Source organism: Eumetopias jubatus, unplaced genomic scaffold, assembly GCF_037043125.1.
Source record: "Eumetopias jubatus isolate StellerSeaLion01/CBP00866 unplaced genomic scaffold, mEumJub1_p1.0 scaffold_4, whole genome shotgun sequence".
Classification (NCBI taxonomy): Eukaryota; Metazoa; Chordata; class Mammalia; order Carnivora; family Otariidae; genus Eumetopias; species Eumetopias jubatus.
In genome coordinates, this window is record NW_028274810.1 from 79,487,434 (window position 1) to 79,511,346 (window position 23,913).

A 23,913-nucleotide genomic window follows, 5' to 3' on the forward strand; every position below is an offset into this window, starting at 1 on the left:
ACTTCAATTAGAAAATCCAGACACGTATTATTAAAATTTATTTTACATAGAGTTTGACAGCAGATATTGATGATCTTAAGGCTTTTTTTTCTAATTACTTGATTTACAACTTATATAAAATTACTTGAATATTTCCAGATAAAAAGGGCCATATTATAAAATTTACTTAATGCAATACATTTGAGACAGATAAGAAAGCCAATATGATACAGATGATAATTTTTACATAATATATCTGTAGTTACAAAGATAAAGAAATTTTTTTTTAAAGATTTTTATTTATTTGACAGAGAGAGAGACAGTGAGAGAGGGAACACAAGAAGGGGGAGTGGGAGAGGGAGAAGCAGGCTTCCCGCTGAGCAGGGAGCCCGATGCCGGGGCTCGATCCCAGGACTCTGGGACCATGACCTGAGTCGAAGGCAGACGCTTAACGACCGAGCCACCCAGGTGCCCCAAGAATTTTTTTTTTTTAATTTAAATTTTGTTAGTTAACATACAGTGCAATACTGGTTGATAAAGAATTTATTTTGGGACACGTGGGTGGCTCAGTCACTTAAGCGTCTGCCTCCGGCTCAGGTCATGATCCCAGGGTCCTAGGATCAAGTCCTGCATCAGGCTCCTTGCTCAGCAGGGAGCGTGCTTCTCCCTCTGCCTGCCGCTCCCCTCTGCTTGTGTGCTCTCTCATGCTGACAAATAAATAAATAAAATCTTAAAAAAAAAAAGGATTTATTTTAATTCAGGATAGACTTGGACCTCAGAATATAATTCATGTTTACAGCATGCTAAGTAACTGTGTTTTTCAAAACATATTTACTTGGTCTGAGAGTAAAAGTCAAATGAGGTTACAAAATGAAGGCAGTGTTCAAGTGTTTGAGTAACAATCCATTAAAAAAAAACTATATAATCTAAATATGTAAAAAGAATCTCCACAATAAGCAGGAATGGTTGTTTTCTAAGGTTAGGCACTAATGGTTCTTTAAGCTTAAGTGGCATTCATTTCTGGTGTGTTTTAGTGTATATTCATAGTAAGGTTACAAAGAGTAATAACTACTATAAATAAAAACTTGCCGCATGATGTGCTTGGTGTTAACTTTCATAATTAATTTCCACAATAACCTTATAACTATAAAAGGAGATTTTTTTTTAAATAATCTTTACAGAGGATAAATCTAAGAATTAGTAAAGCCTAAAAACCATCTAGCCAAGCAAGTGACACAGAATCTGAAACCGCGTATGTTCTGATTCTAGAGTTTTTACTCTCAGTCACTGCACTAGTCTTCTGGATGCTATAATTGTAATAACACAATAGTAACAGTAAGGAAGCGAAGAAGATAGACTTTGGACCCAGAGCTGTTAGATTCCACAGCCTGTGCTTTTAGCCATGGTACAATATTATCTCTTAGGAAGAAAAGTTATAATAAATGAGTTAGAAGTAGTTATTGAGATTTTACAGAGACAGTGAGAGGTTTAGCCTCTTATAGGCTTTAAAATCCTGTCACAATAGATCAGAAAAAAAATCCATGATGAAAACCAACCCATATTCTCCTAAATATCATATAATAACTTTTATTTATTCTTTATAAAACCATATGGGAAAAAGGCTCTTTTTCCCTGTAACTGGCTTACAAAATGAAAGGGCCAGTTCCATAACCCTTTTATAACAATCTTCACTATTACCCAAAGTCATATTCCTATTTCTAGACTTTTTTCTCGTTACTTGCACAATACAAATGGTATTCAAAAAGAGAGTAAGGTAAGATCCAGGTGGCTTTTATTTTTCATTTTGCCTTACTCCATCAGTTTTATAAAGTGGTACTGATACTCTTCCTTCCTATCCATTTAGAACAATGATACAGCTCAGAGACCCTACATGTTTGGAGCAGTCTCATATTTCTTTATTCATCCTATATAGTCACCAGTCTGATACTGGGGGCTAAGCGATCCTACTGAGTGTTAAGGCTCACTACTGCTAGTCATAATACATTGACTTTTCTTCCTTTCCCTTTCTCCTTTAGGCAGGAGGTAATAAAGTTCCAGTTCACTAAGTTGAAACGTTGGTTCTGAGAGCAACTGCTCTAGATCTAATTAAAGAGCTTTGGGTTAAATTAGAAGAATCTAATCCTTCTCATAGAACCCATTAAGGTTTACCCCTAGAACACCACTGGATGACTTCCACGATCCTTTTTAATTTTAATAGTCCATTAAATGGTAAAACGGTATGAGCTGATGAGGACATGGCTCTTTAGTAGTAGCTCATCCTAACTTGTTTTTGTGTGTGTGTTATTTTTAAAGATTTTATTTATTTATTTATTTGAGAGAGAAAGCGAGCACATGAATGGGGGAAGCAGCAGAGAGAGAGGAAGAAGCAGACTCCCCACTGAGCAGGAAGCCTGACTCAGGGCTCGATCCCAGGACACCCAGGAGCCCCCATCCTAACAGGTTTTTTAAATTCCCATTTCTAGGGTCAAATACTAACCAATCTGCTAATTTCCTCTTGTCTATCTGGCGCAGATCTTGCTGTTGCTTTGATCATAGTGGAAGTCTGATTGTCCGTTAGCTTCTTGATACATCGTTGCCCTGCCACAATATTACAGACCTACAAACAGAAAAAAGTTTTGTACTAGATGTATTTATCTTTTTTTAACTCTCATTGCCAATTACATGCAAAATTAAAATTTTAAAACCTACTTCACTAAACTGCTTTTTAATATCATGTTAAGTAAAATAGTAGTAAACAATACTGTTTTACAGTATGATTATAACAGGGTAAAATGTACACTGGATAAAAAGGCTGAAAAGAAGTGTACCAAAATGTTAACAGTGGTTACTTTAGAGTGGTAGGATTGTGGATGAAAATTTCCCTATTACTTCATTATTAAAATTTTAAAATAAAATAAAAATTAAAAAAGTTCAATATCCAAAATAACTTGAGAGCATGAAGTAAATTATACACCATAAAAATACCCAAAAGAATAATGAACAAGAGGATGTTAAAAATCAGCCTAAATACATTACTTCTAGTGGCAGGTAGGTATGTTTCTGTTCCTGCCCCACTTGCAGACAAGGAAGATGTGGGTACTTCAGCTGAAGAGTATACTTTTCTCTAAAATACTGTGCTACTGTTCTCTCCACAGTTTGGCCATTTTCTAACTGTAAAGGAAAGCTGAAAAAAAAAAAAGTACACATTAACAACTCTCATCTCATTATGGTGAGCAAAACTCCCAATCCACTAACTAGAGCAAGCTGCCTCACATCAATCTCTGCTCTGACAAACACCAGCTTTTCTTACGTTTGATGACTGGCAGGCCTTCTTGTTACATTACAAACACGGTATTTCCGTCTCATTGTTCCACAATGAGTCACTTCAACCTTCAGACCTGTTCCCAACAAGAAAAACTGAAGTTATAAAAATGTCACATGTCGAATATTTATAAAACCTGTTCACTACTATACAAACTCAAATTCTAAACAGACAGAAAAATCTGTGATACAGGCAATGTGATATTAATAAAAGATTTTATAAATGACATTGCTAGTAAGGATTACAACCATGATAGATCTAATTCCAAACATTTTTTCCCTATCCTATCAAGCTCTACACACTAAAAAACAGAATCATAAAACTTGCAAAAGCCTATAGAACAAGGGGCAAAGTTCTCCATTAATTGAAAAAAAAAACAACCCTGTTTATAATAAATTTAGGTATTTATGCTGGGAGAAGGAAGGAGGAGTGAAAGACGAGTTGTAATAATTCTCAACATTCCCTATAATTTTCAAAGTATGTGATATTTGAATAGACAGTCATCACATAGTGACTGAAGATTAGAATTTCATGAATCTCTAGAAGGAAGTCCTTCAAAGATTTTTAAAGTAGGAAGAAAAAAATTCCAGGCCCTTTTAACAGAAGCAGAATGACAATTTATTTGAAGTATAAGATAGTGACACAGTTCTCTTACTACTATCAGAAATTAAATGCAACCAAAACAATTCTTAGAGCAGGTGATCCCTACCTTCTTATACAATCACTGACCCCTTTGAGAGTCTGATGAAAGCAATAAACTCTCAGAAAACTGGATATACACATAATTTAGCATATGATTTTAGGTGTTCCTGGATCCTTACAGTCCATCTGTGGACCACAGGAGTTTGAAGATCCCAGGCCTGCTTTAGAAAGTGAAGCAATGGTCTTTTAAACCACTGGTGAAATTCTCTGGGGTTAATTTTCTTAAGCAGTGCTGTCCAATAGAACTTTCTGAGATGATGGAATGTTCTACATCTGTGCTAATTACTAGCAATATGTGTTATGGAGCACATTAAATGTGGCTAAGTGAAAATTTATTTTAATTTAATTTAAATAGCTACATGCGGCTGGTGCTACTGTATTTGCCAGTGCAATCTCCAAGCTACCTAGAGAAGAGTTAACAAACCGACACAGTGGCCACTGCTTATAGATAAGCAACTCCATTACTATGGCCTAGACACCTAAGGCAGAAAATCTAGAAGGAGTAGATGAAGGACAACTTTTAGTTTCCTGATAGTATTTACGGTATTACTTTTGCATTATTTCCCTGTTATATTTGTGATTCCTATTGTGTAGTGGTTCTCAACCACAGGCAATTTTGCCCTCCGGGGAACCTTTGGTAATGTCTGGAGACATTTTTAATTGTCATGACTGCGGGGTGCTATTGGCATCTAATGAATGCTATAATTAGGGATTCTTGGATCCTAGGGATGATGCTAAATATCCTACAATGCACGGGACAGCACTACCTCCCACCTCAGACCACAACAAAGAATTATCCAGCCCAAAATATCAACCCTGGCGAGGTTGAGAAACCCTGCAACAGTGTAACTTATTTTTCTATCTAATTACTAACTGCAGTACCAAACACAAAGTTCATTCATAGTAATATTTTCTTCTGTCCAGCACAAATTAAGATGTTAAATGGACACAGTGTCACTGTACCAGATTGGTATGGATTTTTCTTGAGAAATACTAACTGAATCAGTGGTTAGTAGTTTTTATTAGTAATTACCTTTATAAAACTAAAATTTCAGATTAGAACATTTACTATGCCTCTATATTATAAAGAAGACTAGAAAATAAAATATTATCTAAAGAAGGCCTCATAAGAAGGAAATGTGAAGTAAGCAATATGAAGTAACAATATGAAGCAGGATGTAAAAATATTATGTATGGAAATACTATGTTTTAGAATTATTTTTCTGCTATCTATACCACTTAGCAATTTTTTTACAAGTCTTCCTCTGAATTAGAGAAGTTACTAGTAAGATTCTAATAGCCTACAAAATAAGTTTTTACCAAAAATAAAGTGGTTCTTTTATAAGCATATGGTACTTCTACCATACACTTCCCTCAGTATTTCTGTTTAACCATGATGAATAATTGTACAAAGGAACCACACTAAAGTTACGTTAAATATTTAGATAAAAGTCTAACTGGAACCAAATGAACGTACTAAGGAAATCTATTCATTACAGCACACTTTGTATCACTATTTAACAGTTACCATCAAATTCCTTATGCTGGTTAAAAATTAAGCCCAAATATGTAGCACAGAATACATAACTCTGATTCTCTTGAATTTCCATGGTAGGATTACATGATGTATGTTAAAGAACTTGCTTTTAAAAAACAACAACAACAAACCCCCCCCCCAAAAGTCAACAAAGCCTTTGTGACTTTGAATGGAGGAAAAAAAATCATCAGTTGGTCAGTTAGATCCAACTCAGATTTTTCTACCCCAAATCTAGGGTCATAGGTGCCTAAGGATTTGACCCAACCCAGGGCTTAGCAAAAAGTTAAAATTTTAAAAAATGGACTAGATAATTCTCTGCCCAGGTCCCTCCCAAAACCCTCCATCCAACCAAAAAAATTTTTGGCTTTAATAAATCAAATATTTAACCTATAAACTTGGCTTTACCTTCACTATAACATCAACTTTATAATGCTTTCTAGTCATTTTTTCAGTCATTTCTTTGGGCCCCTGAGCAGTTGAAGTTAAGATCGAGTCCATGCTCTTCGGGCAGCAGTTGCATCCTTGTTCTGTACATCTTGTATTTTCTGTGATAGAGTGGTGATATGAGTTGATTGCATAGTTACCGCAAAATAATGTAAGTGACTTCATGATATCAGAGGTGGTAACTAAGCAGCAACTCCACTGGAAACCATGGCATTTGGATGATCACACATTAATGGTGGATAATGCACTAACCTCTCGACAATGCTAACTGTGCAGTTAATACAGATTATGAAAGGACAATGGTATGGTTGCAATACACTAATATATAACACTTTATTATTTTGGCATTTAACTAACTTGAGATAAATGGATGCTCATTTTCAAAGCAGGAAGGATTTTCCTTTTAATGTTTTATTAACAATGACTATCTTTCTCCTGGGTACTGAATGGCAAAGAATGAATGATTATTGGAGCAAGCAGGATGCATTGAGCTATTCTGATTTGGGGAACTGAAAGATGTTCAGTTAACAAACTTCAATGTTTCATTCAAACCAGAAGCTGAAAATTATCTGCAACAGTTAAAATCTGAAATAAAAAAACTATTTCTAAGATTTAACACTTAATATAAATAGAATTTATACTACTCATTCTAATTAGAGAATATCTAATTCTTCTTCATGCCTAAATAAAGAACTAAATACAGTGGAGTCACATCTTACTTGAGGATTAGGTTCTAAGCTGTGAACAAGGCAAGAATTTTACACAATCAAAATTACTCTTGAAAAATTCCTTAAATTACTGATAAAGTGTTTATGTGTTTGCATACTAAACTGTAAATGTATATTTAAATGTATATAGAAATGTACATTTATATAAAGATGAAATAAATACAATACAAATTTTAGAACATTATTAAGATTACTTTTTCTTATTCTCTCTAAAAAACCATGTAGAGATGAATTTATGTTAGTAAAATATATATAGGATGCAACACCACTGTACAGATCTTAGCTACTAACTAAAATAGGCAAGATCAATGATCAACTATATAATGTACACAAAACAACGAAGTTCCAACTCTGAAATAACACATGAAACAGGCTAGCCCTGTATCCATAAAGTTTCAAAGGAATAAAATATTCAACCATTTCAGAAAAATAAGGAAGTCATTATTTTAGAATATGTTAAAATAATGACTCCAGTTCTGACATAACAATGTTTTTGGAATGTTTCCTTTTAACAGTATTATAGAAACATTTTCCCATGAGATATTCTTCTTATACCTTTAGCTAGTAACAGCAAGTATTAATGAAAAATTCACGTATCAATATTCATTTCATTACTTGGCATTTCTTTCATTCAAACACTAAGATGTAATGGCAATGAATTTAATGTAACATTTTATAATCTATATTTTTACAGATGATGTTATATGAATAGACTTAAAAAATTTTTTTCAATAAAAGTTTGTTATATTCATGCATTTTATAGTTAAGTTGTTCCAAATGCTAATTAATTCACCTTTTATCTCTTTGGTGAATTTTACTCGATGAGAATCAGTCAGAGGTCTTGGTTGCTCATCAATATTATGAATGTCAAGAACTTCACACATGAACTGAATTACAGGTTGTGCTTTGTAGAAGGCAGTGGCAGAAACTAAAAAGAAAAACACAAATAGTACATGTTAATGTTCCCATAAAAAAATTCAGAAACTTGTGTTCAGTTTCATGATAATTAACTAATTATAGAGTTATAATTATCCTTTATGCATACTTATATATATAAAAAAGCATTGCTGAATTGAGCAGTTTCAATTGGATGGCTGTCTGGAAAACAGGCACAAGAACAGAAAAGCTAAATCCTACAGTTTTTTATAATCTAGCTTTCTTCATGGGTAACTGAATAATACCATTCTCTGCTACATATACAGAGTGTGTTCTGGGTATGAGACAAGGCCTGTAAGGGAACAAATGCCAGAGCCCCTTAAGATGAAAAGGTTAGGTATTATTTCCTAAAGCTTTCTATGCCACCCTGGCCTGTTAATCTATTCTGGTGAAAGCTTTCCCTGTCTTGTAGAGAGGTCTGAGAAGAGAGTGGTATTACATGTTATTGGTGCTAATCCAAACTATAGGAAATAATAAGTAAAGAATATCTGCCTCCCCCAAAAAAGAGTATCTGCCCAATGTCATCTAGCTACAGTTGGTTGTTCTCTAAGAGCCAACCACAATGATTTCTTAATCTTGGGCTTCAGAACTGAAAGAGCTTCACCAGTGGTTAGATCACCATCACTCATTTCTTAAACACATACTTACTGGGAAAGCAGAAAAATAACATGATAGTGTGTAGCTTCCTGTCTGTTTTGGTTTTGCTTTTCACTGTATCCCCAGTACCTTTATAGCACAAAACAGACAGGAAGCTACACACTATCATGTTATTTTTCTGCTTAAAAAACATGCCTATTGTCTGCTAAGTGTAAACATTTTATGTAGTGCTCTTTCTCTCCCTCTCCTTGGTTTAAGGATTAAATGTTCTCCACAAAATGTCCCTCACCTCTAGGAGGATGTTTATCAAGGCTTTAACAGTAGTTATCTCAGGATATGTGTGGGTGGTAAGGCTACTATGGATGTTTTTTATTTTCTTCTTTTTAATTTTATATCTTCACTTATTATAATAAGCACATATTACTTTTTCCTTTAATCCAGCATATATGAATGATGTCTCATCATAAAAAATGCAGATATACAGAATAAAGATTCCCTCCCAACTCAACTTCTGCCCCTCCAAGTATCTTTAAGAAATAACCATCATTAAGGGGCGCCTGGGTGGCTCAGTTGGTTAAGTGACCGACTCTTGGTTTCCGCTCATGATCTCTGGGTCATGAGATCGAGCCCTGCATCAGCTCAGCGCTCAGCGCGCAGTCGGCTTGAGATTCTGTCTCTGCCCCTCCCCTGGCTCACGTGGGCTTGTTCTCTCTCAAATAAAATCTTAAAAAAAAAAAACATTATTAGTTAAGTATGTACATATCCTGCTTTTTTGATATGCACTTACAAAGATTAGAATGTACATGGAACTTTTTTTTTATTAAGTAAGCTCTTTACCCAACATGAGGCTTGAACTCATGACCCTGAGATCAAGAGTTGCATGCTCTGTGACTGAGCCAGTCAGGCGCCCCCATGCGACTTTCTTTTTACATGAGATCAGATAATAAATGTTCCATGATTCGTTTTATTATTTTTTAAATTAACAGTATGTCTTAGAGATCTTTCCATGTCAGTACATTCTTTTTAATGGCCTCATATTATTCCACAGTAACAGTGCATGATAGTTAAGTGAATATATACTCCCTTTCCCTCTTAATAAAAAAGAACACAAATGGTAAAACATTAGAAACACTATTCTGGGCTTTGATCTTTTATTCTCATTAGAGGTCTTACAGATCAATCAACCTACCTACCTACCTATCTATGGAACCATATCATTTTTTTCACCCTTCGGGATATATCATTACATGGATGTACTTCACGTCCCTAATGATGGATCAATAAGTTGGTTTTAATATTACAAAAATTTTTCCAATGGATGTCCTTATATATATTTATTTGCCTGTGGGTGTCTGTATGTGTGCACATCCATGAGTACTTCTATAGGGAAGATTTAAGAGAAAACAGTACTCATTGCTAAACTTCCAACCAGATAAACTTTACAATCACCTCCACAATTTCTAACTAATAAAAAAAGAGATTGATAAGATTATTTTAGCATTCTATCTTTTTTTTTTTTATTTAAGTAATCTCAACACCCAAAGTGGGGCTCGAACGCAATACCTTGGGATCAAGAGTCGCATGCTCTTCCAACTGACCCAGCCAGGTGCCGCAGATTGTATTAGCATTCTAGGTATCTTATTCAAATCCATAGTAGTTCCAAAAATGTATACATTGGAGCACCTGGGGGGTGAAGTTGGTTTAGCACCCAACTCTTGGTTTTGGCTCAGGTGGTGATCGCGGGGTCGTGAGATCAAGTCCCGCCTTGGTTCCATGCTCAGCAGCAGAGTCAGCTTGAGCTTCTCTCTCCCTCTGACCCTCCCCACCGTATGCTCACTCTCTCTCTTTCAAATAAATACATCTTTAAAAATATATATACATTATATTATTCTAATAAAAACGTGAGAATATTTTCATGTATTAAAAAAAAGCTGACAGGACACATCAAAACAAGCATATACTGCTTCTGGGTTAATTTTTTAAAAGTAAATAGGTAAAGGAAAATAAAAATATGGTAAGTAACATGCTTATTTGCCTTTCCTTTAATCCTTCAGGTAAGTTTTCTTCACTAAACTGTTATAACATTAGCATTCACAACTAATGTATCTTACATCACTGAATTGCAACTACTAAACAAACATTTATCCTTTTTAACATTCTTCAATTATTTTAAATTTCCCTACTGTTTATACCACTGTGCTCCTAATCATTTTACGTTTATCATCTTCTCTACAGGAATGTGGGCATTTCAGATGAAAATTAAAGTTAATTAAAAAAATTTTTTTAACAAAAGATGGGTTGAAATCAGTGAGTACACCTGAATTAGGAGTTAATTTCAATGAGCAAAGATCTGCTTCTCTCTGCTGAATCTTTAACATTTTATAAGCCTAAGTATATAGGCATTTTATTCCTTCTTGCCCTTTCAAAACTAAGCTAATTGAGAAGAAATGTTTATGTTTAAAATTTAATCTATTAACAAAACACCCCTATAATGTATAAAAGGAAATAGCATACAACCATTTCTACAAATGATGATCCAAAAAAAGCATTAAATAAAATTCAACACCACAGCTAATACTTATACTGTATCAGGACCAGAAAAGAATTTCCTTAATTTGATAAAAGTTATCTATCAAAAATCTACGGTAAATTCAGCTTCATTTATTAGAATGTTCTAGTTAGTGCAGTAATACAAGTTAGAGAAATAAAAGGTACAAAGACTAGAAAGGGAAAATTATTTTTCTTCACAAATATGATTACCTACATAGAAAACCCAATAAAATCTACAAATTAGAGAATTAATGAGAGTTCAGCAAGGTTGCTAGACTTAAGATCCATATATGAAAATAGGTTACATTCTTGTATATATTGGCAATCAACTTAAAATGTAATTCAAAAAAAATACAAGTTAAAATTACAAGAAAAAACAGTAGGACTTGGGATGAAATCCAAACAAAATATGTATAAGACCTAGAGAAGTAACAGGTATCTTTTTTGGGGGGGGAGAGAAGTAATAGGTATCTTTGCTATTGGAAAATATTACAGAAGATTTAAAAAATGGAGTAACATACCCTATTCACGTAAGTTATTCCCAAATTAATCTGCAAATTCAAAGCAATTTCAATCAAAATACTGACCGGATATAACCCCCTTGACCTCTGGAAATTAAGAAGCACATCCTAAAATTAACACAAAAAAGCAACAAAACAAGAATAGCCAAGACAGTTTTTAAGACTGAGGTCTGTCCTGTCATTCATCAAGATTATAATCCTTTTCAAGTCAAGAGACTGTGAGGATACACAGACCAGCAGAACAGACTTGAAAGCCTTCCTCACACTATATACAAATTCCTATTCAGAGAACTACGTAGGAAAAGAAAAATAAGCATTTAGAAGAAAATATAGAATATCTTTATGATCTTGGAGGTAAGGAAGAATTTCTTAAACAAGATACAAAAACTACAAACCACTGAAACTATAAAAATTTTTAAAAATATATAAACTATAAAAAACTATAAACAAACTATGAAAGAAAACTGTAAGAAAGAAACCCACAAAGCAAAACAAAAAACAACCAAACCCCAGGCTATAGATTGGTAGAGGACATGTGTAGTACCTCTAACAAATAGTTTAGAATATGTAATGAGTTCCTAAAATCAAGATAAAATAAAAGTGGCAAATGACATCAGCTGGCATTTCATAAAACAGAAACCTAAATGTCAAAACCCATAAATCTTCCTGAATTATCTTATGTGTAATTAAGGAAATACACGTAAGAATACTGACCTATCATTTTACACCATTCAAGATGGGCAAAGAATTTCAAGACCTAGAACACAAACTGACAAGCCAATGGAAAATTGAAAGCTCTTGTACAAACTGTAGGGATATAAACTGATACAGTTAGGAGAGAAAACAGTAACATATAATAAATTTGAAGATATGCTTAATTTTTAATCCATCAGTTCCACTATATTGAAATACACTCTAGAGAAATTCCTTATCTGCAAAAGGAGGCATGAGTAAGAATGCTTATTTTAGGTTGTTTTTAACAGTAAAAAGAATGGAAACAACCAAAATATCCATTAGTAAAATGGATAAATTTGGAGTATATGCATATAATTAAAATTGACTAGGCAGCTGTTAGAATTCAGATAAATAAAACTGAGAAATAAAATACAGACACTATTGAGAGGACTTTGGTGGAAAAGGAGATACTGTCTACTACTTAGACTGCCAGTATCTAAATATGCATAATCTACAACTAAGGAAAAAGAAATTCACGAAAAAAAACTATGTCTAGAATACCAGTAGGATAGACTTTCAATTCATCAACACAGATGTCTGAATTTATTAAGGTCATTTAAATTTCATTAAGGTTTTTTTATTTTTTTTTTTAAAGATTTTATTTGACAGAGTCACAGTGCGAGACAGAACACAAGCAGGGGGCGTGGGAGAGGGAGAAGCAGGCTTCCCGCGAAGCAGAGCCCGATGTGGGACCCTGGGATCATGACCTGAGCCGAAGGCAGACACTTAACCGACTGAGCCACCCTGGCGCCCCTCATTAAGTTTTTATAATACACTCTATAACACTCATATATCTTTTAATAGATTAATAAATGATAGAAATTTTTGTGGTTGGAAATGCATCCTTTAATTTCTCTTGTTCGTTGCATTTTTTTTTTAAACTAAGTTTATTTTCTTCTTTTCATGGGTAGCAGTGTTAGAATAATAAAAAAAGGATAGGCTTTAAAATAAAATAGACAGATTTTGATTCTAGGTCTAACACTTACTAATTACGATTTCCCTGAATTTCTATTTGTTCATCTGTAAAATTAAAAGAATACCTACTACTCACAGCATTAGGGTAGAGATTCCATGCAAAGTACCTATTTGTACCCTAGGAGCTCAATAGAGCTTCTGTTCTTATTTTTGAACTATCTACTCATGTCATTTGTTCTCTGATTGACTGGTCTTAATTCTAGGCAAAATCATTTTGTTAATGCAAACTAACTCCTTGAAGAGGTTTTATGGGAGAATTTTTCCTGAAGAAGGGATTAGAATTCTTAAGTTTGTGTTTTACTGTTTCAAAAGACATGGCAGAAAATAACAGATAAGAAAGTAATAAATATTTGCCATGTTTAAAATAACTAGGACTGCCAAATGAGACCAAGGACAAATGAATAGTAGAGCAGTAAACAACATTGGAGCTGGTAAAAAGATAATCATAATTATTTTTTAATGTACACCTACTACCTCCTGAGAGGTTATATGGTATGGATGTTATCTGCCTCAATTATATAGGCTTACTCCCATGGCTCCGAAAGTATGAGAACACAATTTAAGACTACTCATTACCCAATGCCTTTTTATGGTTATAATTAGTGAGCACTTAAGAAACCATGTTAAACATCCTTGCATTTCCTATTATCACCTAGCAAAATATTATTAACATAGTACTCAGGAGATATTGATAGATTAAAGAATTGTTTTTTCTATTTTTAATGTAAAATATCACATATTTAGTAAGGTATATAAAATATTAATGTGTCACTTATATTTTTATACAGTAAATATCTACAAAACCAACGCTGGATCAACAACTAAATATTGCCCGTATTTTAGAAACCTCTTCCCTAGCCCTTTTCCAATTCTAACTTCCCCTCTTCTTCAAAGGTAACCAAAGTCTTGACTTTCATGGTAATCACTTCTTTTTCTTTAAATTTACAACTTAAGTACAGATTCCTAAATAGTTTAGTTTTCCTAGTTCTTGAACTTTGTGTAACTAGAAATACAAAGCATGTCATCTTTTGAGACTGTTGCTATGGACTGTCTCTAGCTCATCTATATTAAATGTAAACAGTTTCTTCATTTTCACTTCTCTAACACTCTGGTAAAGAAATAAAGTTTATTGGGGTACGTGGATGGCTCAGTCAGTTGAGTGTCCTACTCTGGATTTTGGCTCAGGTCATGATCTCAGGGTTTTGAGATTGAGCCCCAGCTCAGGCTCTGTGCCGCACATGGAGCCTGCTTGGGATTCTCTTTCCCTCTCCCCCAACCCTCTAAAAAAAAAAAAAAAATTATATATATATATATATATATAGTAGTAAACTATATATAGTTTATTAATGTATGGACATTTATGTTGGTACTTTCCTTTGGTTACTAGAATGTTATGAACATTCCTATAGTTGGTCTTTTTTGATGCACATACAGACATAAATTTCTCTAGTAGAAAAGGCTCCATCTAAAATTAAAATTGCTGAGTCATGAAGGATATGTATATCTAATTTTCCTAGATAATGCCAAACTCTTCAAAGTGGTTTTAACAACTGACCCTCTCATAAGAAATGTATGTCATTTTTGTGCTCAATTCTAACCATTGGTAAAGCCAGACGTGAATTTTAGCCTTTCTGGTGGGTTATGTAGGGATACCTTCCTTTTAAAAAAGGATTTTCAGCCTTACATATAATAAAATGTGTGTAAGTGTAAAGTTCAATGATTTTGACCAACGCATGCATTTATGCTATTACCACCCCAATCAAGAACGAACCTTTCCATCACCCCAGAAAGTACTCTCCTGCCTCTACGTTATCAGTTCCTTCGGTATCTGCCCCAGGCAGACACACATCAGATTCCTTTCATAATAGATTAACTGGATCCAAAATTCTACATAAATGGAACTATACTATATATATCATTTTTGAGTTTGGCTTTTTTGCCCATTTTAATTACTTGAGATTCATACTGTTGTATAAATTAGTTCTCTTTTTAAAAAGTAGGCTCCATGTCCACGGTGGAGCCCATTGCGGGGCTTGAACTCACGATCAAGACTTGAGCTGAGATCAAGAGTCAGATGCTTAATTGACTGAGCCAGCCAGGTGCCCCAGTAGTTAGTTCTTTCTAATTGCTGAGTAGTATTTCATTGTATGAGCAGATCACAATTTGTTTCTCCAGTCTCTTGTTTTTAGATATTTGGGTTGTTTCCAGTTTCTAGTTATTACGAACAGGCAAACATACACAAATCTTTGTATGACTTTTTTCATTTGTCTTGGGGAAAGGCCTAGGAATAAAACTTGTGGGTCATAAGACAAGAACATGTTTAACTTTAAAAGACTGTGCCAAATCTTTTTCCAAGTGGTTGTACAATTTACACTCCTACCATTTCCAGTTGCTCCACATCTTTGCCAATATTGGTATTGCCAGTCTTTTTAATTTAGCCCATGTAGTGGGTGTAAAGTGAGATCTCATTGTGGGTATTTGCATTTCTAAGATGAGCAATGATGTTTAGTATCCTCTAAGTGCTTATTTACCATTCACATACATCTTTTGTGAAGTGTCAGCCTCTGACCACTTTTTTAAATTGTCTGGTACAAGTTTTTCATATATTCTGGACACAAATCTTTTTTTTTATATATTTTATTTATTTGACAGAGACAGAGCACAAGCAGGGGGAGCAGCAGGGAGAGGGAGAAGCAGACTCCCCGCCAAACTGGGAGCCTGATGTGGGGATCGATCCCAGAACCCTGGGATCATGACCTGAGCTGAAGGTAGACACTTAACCAACTGAGCCACCCAGGCGCCCCAAATCTTTTGTGTAGCTATATGTTTTGCAAATGTTTTCTCCCAGTAATTGCTTAAATTTTCTGAAGAGGGGGTTTTCATTCAGGTTTCCAATACATCAAGAAATCTTTCACTCTAAGGATATGAGTATTTTTCCTTGTTTTCTTAGAAATTTCCCAGTTTTAGCTTTATGTTTTGGCCTGTGATAGACCTAGAATTAATTCTTGAGTATTGTGTCAAGTAGGGGTTATGTTTATTCTTTTATACACATATCCAGTTGTTTTTGCATCATTTATTGACTATCCTTTCCTCACTGAATTATATTGTCCCCTGTCAAATATTAGTCAACCACAAGAGTAGGCCTACTTCTGTATCTATTCTAATTGCTTCTCAGCCTGTGATGATCTAAGATCAAGTATCTTAGAAAAAAAAAGATCAAGTATCTGTAGTTATTCTGTAACTCGATTTACATGTCTACCTTCACCCCAACATCAGTTTTGATTACTATAGCTTTACAGCATATCTTTAATACCAGGTAGTATGTATCTTCCCACTTTGTGCTTCTTCAGAATGTTTTTGGCTATTCTAGGTTCTTTGTATTTCCATATAAATCTTACGAAGACTCAGATTGTCAACTTCTATTTTATTTTTATTTTTTTAAGATTTTATTTATTTATTTGAGAGAGAGAGAATGAGAGATAAGAGAGCACGAGAGGGAAGAGGGTCAGAGGGAGAAGCAGACTCCCTGCTGAGCAGGGAGCCCGATGCGGGACTCAATCCCAGGACTCCAGGATCATGACCTGAGCTGAAGGCAGTCGCTTAACCAACTGAGCCACCCAGGCGCCCCAGTCAACTTCTATTTTAAAAAAAATCTGATGAAATTTCCATTGGGACTGTGTTGAGTCTATAGGTCAATTTGGGGGGAATGGACTTTTTTTTTTTTTTAAGTTTTATTCATCTATTCTAAGGGGGGGAGGGAGAACTCGTGGGTGAGTGGGGGAGGGGAGGGAGAGGAAAAGGGAGAGAAATCGCCAAGTAGACTCCCTGCGGAGTGCAAAGTCCGAGGCGGGGCTTGATCCCAGGACCCAGAGATCATGACTCCAGAGGAAACCAAGAGCTGGACGCTCAATTGACTGACCCACCCAGGAGCCCCATGGGAATAATGGAACATCTTAACAATTTGAGGGTTCTGGTCCAAGAACATGGTTATCTTTCTCTATTTATATCTTCCTTGTCTTTCTCAGGAATGCTAAATTTAGCTTTCAGTATAGAAGCCTTGCACATCTTTCTTTAGTCTCTTCCTAAATATTACATTTTTTGGTATTTTTATTTTTCTAACTGTTGAATGCTAGTATTATTTCTTGTTATACTGCTTGTATTGATTTTTGTACATGCTATTTGTATCCTTGCTAAATTCATCTATTAATTCTAGCAGAGTTTTTTGGGGGTAGATTCATTAGGAGTTTTTATGTAGAGAATTAGGTCTTCTGCAAACAGGGATAGTTTTATTTCTTCCTTTACAATATTATGTCTTTATTTTTCTTGCCTCACTGCATTAGTTTGGACCATTAGCACAATATTGAATCAGTAGTGAAAAGCAAGTATCCTTGCCTTGTTCTTCATCTTAAGAGCAAAAGCATTCCATCTTTTTAACTTTTATGATGCCTATTATGTTTTTCTAGATGCTTTTATCAAGTTGAAGAAGTTTCCTTTTATTGCTAGTTTATTGTAAATTTTTATCATGAGAATATTAAAATGTGTCAAATGATTTTTGTCTATTGAGAGGATTATATTGTTTTTGTCGTGTCAGTATCACAGGTATACTAGCTTCATAAAATGAGTTGGAAAGTCTTTCCTCCTCTAGTTCCTGAATTTGTGAAAGATTGGTACTATTTTTTCCTTAAATGTTAGATAAAATTCACCAGTTAAATCACTGGAGTTTTCAAGGGATTATGAACTTAATAGATACAGAGCTATTCAGATTACTCTTCCAAATCAATTTCTGTAAAGTTCTGTGTAAGTTATCAAATTAACTGGTATAACGTTCATAACATTTCCTTATTAATCTTTCAATTCTGAAAGTTCTTTAGCGATACCCTCTCTTTCCTTCCTCATACTAATCTGTTTTTTCTATTTTTCTTGATGAGTCTTTTTTTTAAGATTTTATTTGACAGACAGAGACAGCGAGAGAGGGAACACAAGCAGGGGAAGTGGGAGAGGAAGAAGCAGGCTTTCCGCTGAGCAGGGAACCAGACTTGGGGCTCGATCCCAGGACCCCGGGATCACGACCTGAGCTGAAGGCAGACACTTAACGACTGAGCCACCCAGGTTCCCCTTTTCTTGATTAGTCTTGTTAGGATTTTATTAATTTTATCAAAAGAACCAACTTTGGGCTTCATGCATTTTTTAATTAATTTTTGTTCTGATCTTTATTATTTCTTACCCTCTACTTGGATTTTTTTTTTTTTAAGCTTTATTTGACAGAGAGAGAGAGAGCGAGCGAGAGCGAGAGCAAGTGCGAGCACAAGCAGGGGGAGCAGCAGAGGGAGAGGGAGAAACAGGCTCTCCGCTGAGCAGAGAGCCCGATGCTGGCCTCGATCCCAGGACCCCAGGATCATGACCTGAGCCACCCATGCGCCCAATTTGTTCTTTAGCTTAAGACAGAAACTTTGTGTGATACCCAGCCTCCGAGATGTCCCTACTAAGTCTTGCCTTGTGGGATTCACACCTTTGTGTAAGTCATTCCTACACTGAACATAACTATCGGTATAACTAACAGGATATTATGAAAATGGCGGAATGTAACTTTCAACGCTAGGCCTTAAAGTCATTATAGCTTCTACCTCGCTCTATCATGGATTACTTGCTCCAGAGAAAGACACTCACAATATTGTGAGGACACTTAACCAAACCTACGGAGAGATGCATGTGGCAAGGAACTATGCCTTTATCACAAACTTGTAATCAACTGAGTTTTATAGACGTTAAACAAGACTTAAATCATCCATGTAAACATTTATTAAGTACCTACTGTATCACGAACTCCCTTATGGGTTGAAATTTAGAGGTGACCCAAAGCCTCTGCCCTTTAAGAACAGATTCTGGGTTAAGATAGCAGATTAACAACAAGCAGTTCATTTCATTCCTTCCCCAATCCCCAAACTCTACTATAACTATGGTTATATGGTGAGAAATTTTAAAATAATCTTAGAAGGAGTGGAGAACAGAAAACAGGAAATCCATCAACATTTTAGAAGATGAAAAATGAGTGGACAGGTTGTAACTGACCAAGAATGAAATCCCAAGGCAGCTATGTTGGGAAAGATAAGAACCAACTGTATTTACACTATAAAATCTTCAAAAGACATGAGCAGTGGCAGCACTAAGTACCTCTGAACTGGTGACAGAATTGGAGAGGTGCAGAAAAATAAAGAGGAAAGCTGTTTGAGAAGCAGGTAGAGTCCTACATCCCTTGTCTAGCTCCACATTGCTGAACAACTGCCCCTTTGTCATCCCTGCATAAATCTGGAGGCTTATTCTCTGGAAAAAAAAAGGAAAGGCTCTTTGGAGGGAGCATGTCAGGCACAGTTGCAGGCACAGGACTGTACCAAAAACAAGGGATTAAATGACTATAAACATTAAATGCTGAATGTAGACATTCTCCCAACTAGAATGTCCAACTTTGCTTCCAGAATGTAGACAATGAGACTGTTATCCTTGAGGCAGAAGCTCAGAAGACTCATCTTTGAGTAACTTGACCAGCCAAGGAAAGAGAATTGAGGATACAAATGAGGTCCCCTAACAGCCCAGTGAAATCACCCTATGATGAAGCTCAGTCAAAAGGCCCCACTGATGCATTCAGAGCATCTAGTCAGTGTTTTAGACTTCCAATGAATCATGAGTAGAAAATCAAGGATAGTGTGTGTCTGAGGAAAGCCTCCAATATGGAAGACAGAGATCAAAATAAAAGGAGTCTGGAGGAAGCATAAATATGTGCAGAAAAAAGAAAACTCCAAAATAAATTATTCTCTGTGAGCTAAGAGAGGATACTGCAATTGTGAAACAATAAGAGTATCGTACAACAACATTCAGGAAATAAAAAAGAACTACTAGAAAAGAACAACATAATAGCAGAAATGAAAATGAATAAAGGGTTAAAAGACGAAGTTGAGGAAATTTTCCAGAAGGTAAAGCAAAATAAATGAAACAAAAAGACAATGGATACATACCTAAAATGGGTAAATTTTATGGTATGTACAAAAAAAATCTCACTAAAGCTATTTAAAAAGTGCAGCAACTGCTTTCAAATTTTTGAAGGAAAATTATTTCTAACATAGAAACCCAGCTAAACTATCATTTAGGTTTGTTTTCCAGTGTGTAGGTGTCACAATATTTGCCTCTTGTATACCCTTTTCTCATGAAACTTTTGAACAATAAGAAAAGGAAGGAGGGGTGGAGAAGAAAAAGGATATAGGAAACAGAAGATGAATAAAGGAAAAGGACAAAATTCTCCAGAGGGATAGTGATGTGAGATTCTAAGAGGACAGCTATGTACCAGATATGAAGGGCATACTCAATGAGCTGAAACTGTGTGAATCAAGAAACAGATTGGATGAAGACTGTCACTGAGATTTCTGCTGCCATTATTCTGTTTTTATAATATGAGGATAGTCTGGGTAAGCTTGACACAGATATATTTACTTTGCCTGGCTAGACCATATGTTGATAAAGTTCTTGTCCTGCTGCCTGAAATCAGACTCTCATTACAACCTCAAGAAACGTTCTGCTTTGATCTACTGCTGAGAGGACTAATTTGAATATTATAAATTATTTCTTAGTCTTAGAAATCTTATACCCAAACTCAAGACAAATATATGAAGCAAGCACACTAATATTGTGATTAATAAATTACTTACTAGAAATCTGTTTTCCTTGCAAAGGAAGCATATTCAGGGTGAACTTTTGACTCTTAAGCAGAATAAATTACAATTACTAAATTCTACAACAATTTATATATTTCATTTTCTTCTAAGAGCAAAATAGATAGTGAATGTTTTACAGAAGGCTACTCTTACTAAAAAAGCACAGTAAGTAAATAAAAATAACATAACGTTTCTCATCCTGGGTTTGAGATCTGTCTGCTAGGAATCTTGCTTCTTATGGGATGCAGTACAGAGTTGTGAATATTAAGGACATAACTTTGGCATCAGAAGTTGACCTCTACCATATAAAAGTAAACCACGTGACCCTGAGCCTTAAATATAAGCTATGGTTTTATTCAAATATATGTTTAATAGGTTATACTACATTGTTAAAATCAAAAGCAAATGGACATCATCCTTGAAAATTCCCTGAGCAGACAAAACCAGTGTAGTCATACAAACAAAGCTTAATGTAGCTTATCTTGCAAGACTAACTTGACCTGGGTCATTTCTTGCTCATGACTCTGAAAAGCATAAGCAAAACTTAAATTGTAAAAAAAACAAACAAAAATAAAAACAAAAAACTTAAATTGTTTCCCAAGGTTGATATAAGATAACCACTGACCAACTCCCTATCGTTTAAGAAAATTCTAATTTTGGGGTGCCTGGGTGGCTCAGTTGTTAAGCCTCTGCCTTCGGCTCAGGTCATGATCCCAGCATCCTGGGATCAAGCCCCCTGCTTGTGTTCCCTCTCTCGCTGTGTCTCTCTCTGTCAAAATAAAATAAACTCTTAAAAAAAAAAAAGAAAATTCTACTTTTATAACCAATCACTGAAGAATAAACAATTACTGCTTTCTCTCTATATAAACTGCTTTATAACAATAGGTTCCTGAGTCTCATTCCATGTTTTGGCTTGAACGCTCCCAGTTTGCAAACTGTTTTTGGTGGTTGTACAATAAACTTTTATTAATTATTACTTTGGTAATTCATTATTTTTACTTCTGTTATTTCTGAACTTTTCACAAACATATAGATTATTTAACATAAATATTAAATAAAAACTATGTGACTTTTAGAAAGAGAAAGTCAATTTAGAGAGAGAAAGCTTATAGAGATTTTTTTCTCTCTAAACTAACTCATATAACTGTGGTAGAGTTTATATGAGATAATTAATGTAAAATGCTTAGCATTCTATCTGGTATATAATGAGTGGTAAATAAAAGTATCTTAAAGGAAATACAACTAATAAATACCACACATTCACTGTGATGGTTTTAAAAATGCAGGAATTATAGTAATAAAATGCAAGCTGCAAATGGGTTTGGCTTAAATGCAGGCTAAATCAAAAATATATTCCACATATCATTGAATCTAAGACACCAGTGATGGTAAGGTACATCAGTATTTTAAAAAGAAACTTGCCAGTTAAACTGTTGACAAATCATCAACAGTAAGACATCTCCCAATTTCAGAGATGATACGTGAAGAAAAAATATTTTTGAGTCTTAGATTGGCAAAATTACCTAAGTCTAATTACATAGTTGAGAGAATATTAAATACCACAAAAACAATCATTCTGAAGACAAGATTAAGTCACATAATTAGAATTAAATTGCTCTCTAAGAGTACTCTTCACTCTTCCATTCTTACTTCCACTACCAATTTTACCTAGAGGGAATCTTTCATTTTCTCAGAGAAATGTTCCACAAACCCTGAGACTAGAATGGATCCCTGTTATATGCTCCCATCATACTCAGCACTTCTCCTTCGTAATACTTACATTGCTCAATACTAGTCTTTTCCAGTAGATTTCAAGTTCAACAAGGGCTGTTTTGTTCAGTGCAATTTACCAAGCACAAGGGATGCAAAATCAAATCACACAGAAAAAAAAAATGAAACATGCACGTCAGGTGGTCAGTGCAATATTTTCACTCGTTATTTTTCACAGCAGCACTACATTTTACTGGCAATTAAGAAGTAAATCCGGGAGCCTAAGTGGCTGAGTTGGTTAAGCGTCTGCCTTCTGCTCAGGTCATAATCCCAAGGTCCTAGGATCGAGTCCCTGCTCAGCGATGAGTCTGCTTCTCCCCCTCCTTCCCACTCATGCTCTATCTCTGTCTCTCTCAAATAAATATATATAAAAAACTTTTAATTTTTACAAATCTGATGGGTGTGAAATGGAACCTTTTTTATTTCATTTGCATTTTCCTGATTACTAATGAATTTGAGAATCTGATTTTCACATGTTTATTGGTCATTTGGGTTTCCTCTTTTCTGAACTGTTTTTATCTTTTTTTTCTTTTTATTTTTTTTTAAAGATTTTATTTATTTATTTGAGAGAGAGAGAGAATGAGAGATACAGAGCACGAGAAGGAAGAGGGTCAGAGGGAGAAGCAGACTCCGGGAGCCCGATGCGGGACTCGATCCCGGGACTCCAGGATCATGACCTGGGCTGAAGGCAGTCGCTTAACCAACTGAGCCACCCAGGAGACCTCTTTTTTTTTTTTTTAAGATTTTATTTATTTATTTGACAGAGAGAGACACAGCGAGAGAGGGAACACAAGCAGGGGGAGTGGGAGAGGAAGAAGCAGGCTTCCAGCTGAGCAGGGAGCCCAATGCGGGGCTCGATGCCAGGACCCTGGGATCATGACCTGAGCCAAAGGCAGATGCTTAACGACTGAGCCACCCAGGTGCCCCTGAACTACCTGTTTTTCTATTGATATGTCCTTATATTTTGTAAAGCTCTTGGTTATATGTATTGTAAATATTCTAGCATTTTAACTTTATGATTATCTTTATAACATACAAGTTTTAAATTTTGATGAAGCCAAGTTTATCAGTATTATCTTTTATGATTTATACATTTTATGTTTTGTCCAACATTAGATACTCACTTATATTTTTCTAAAAAGAATTCCAAAGTTTTGCATTATGCATTTAGAATTAAAATATACCTAGAAACAGATTTTGGATGTGATGTGGGATGTGTTTATTTTTTTCATGCAGTCAACTGTATAAATGCCATTTATTAAATATTCTTTTTCTTCAATGATATGAAATGCTGCCTGACCTTATACAAAGTTTCCATATACACATGTGGCTTATTTCTAGGCTCTGTATCCTGCTTCACTGATCTGTCTGTCCCTGCACTTAAAGTAGTGTGGAATAATAATTGTTATAGTTT

General features: G+C 35.0%; 1 protein-coding gene across 2 annotated transcripts in view; it reads right to left on the reverse strand.

Annotated features, from left to right (window-relative positions):
• Positions 1–23,913, reverse strand: part of LOC114217148 (protein argonaute-3) — a 121,322-nt gene that overhangs the window by 35,832 nt on the left and 61,577 nt on the right. For both annotated transcript variants that reach the window (XM_028113945.2, XM_028113946.2), the window contains exons 6-9: positions 7,506–7,640; positions 3,290–3,377; positions 3,016–3,163; positions 2,477–2,596 (exon numbers count right to left, since the gene is read on the reverse strand). In XM_028113945.2, coding sequence (XP_027969746.1) covers positions 2,477–2,596; positions 3,016–3,163; positions 3,290–3,377; positions 7,506–7,640 — 491 coding nt within the window. The remainder of the gene's footprint in view (positions 1–2,476; positions 2,597–3,015; positions 3,164–3,289; positions 3,378–7,505; positions 7,641–23,913) is intronic.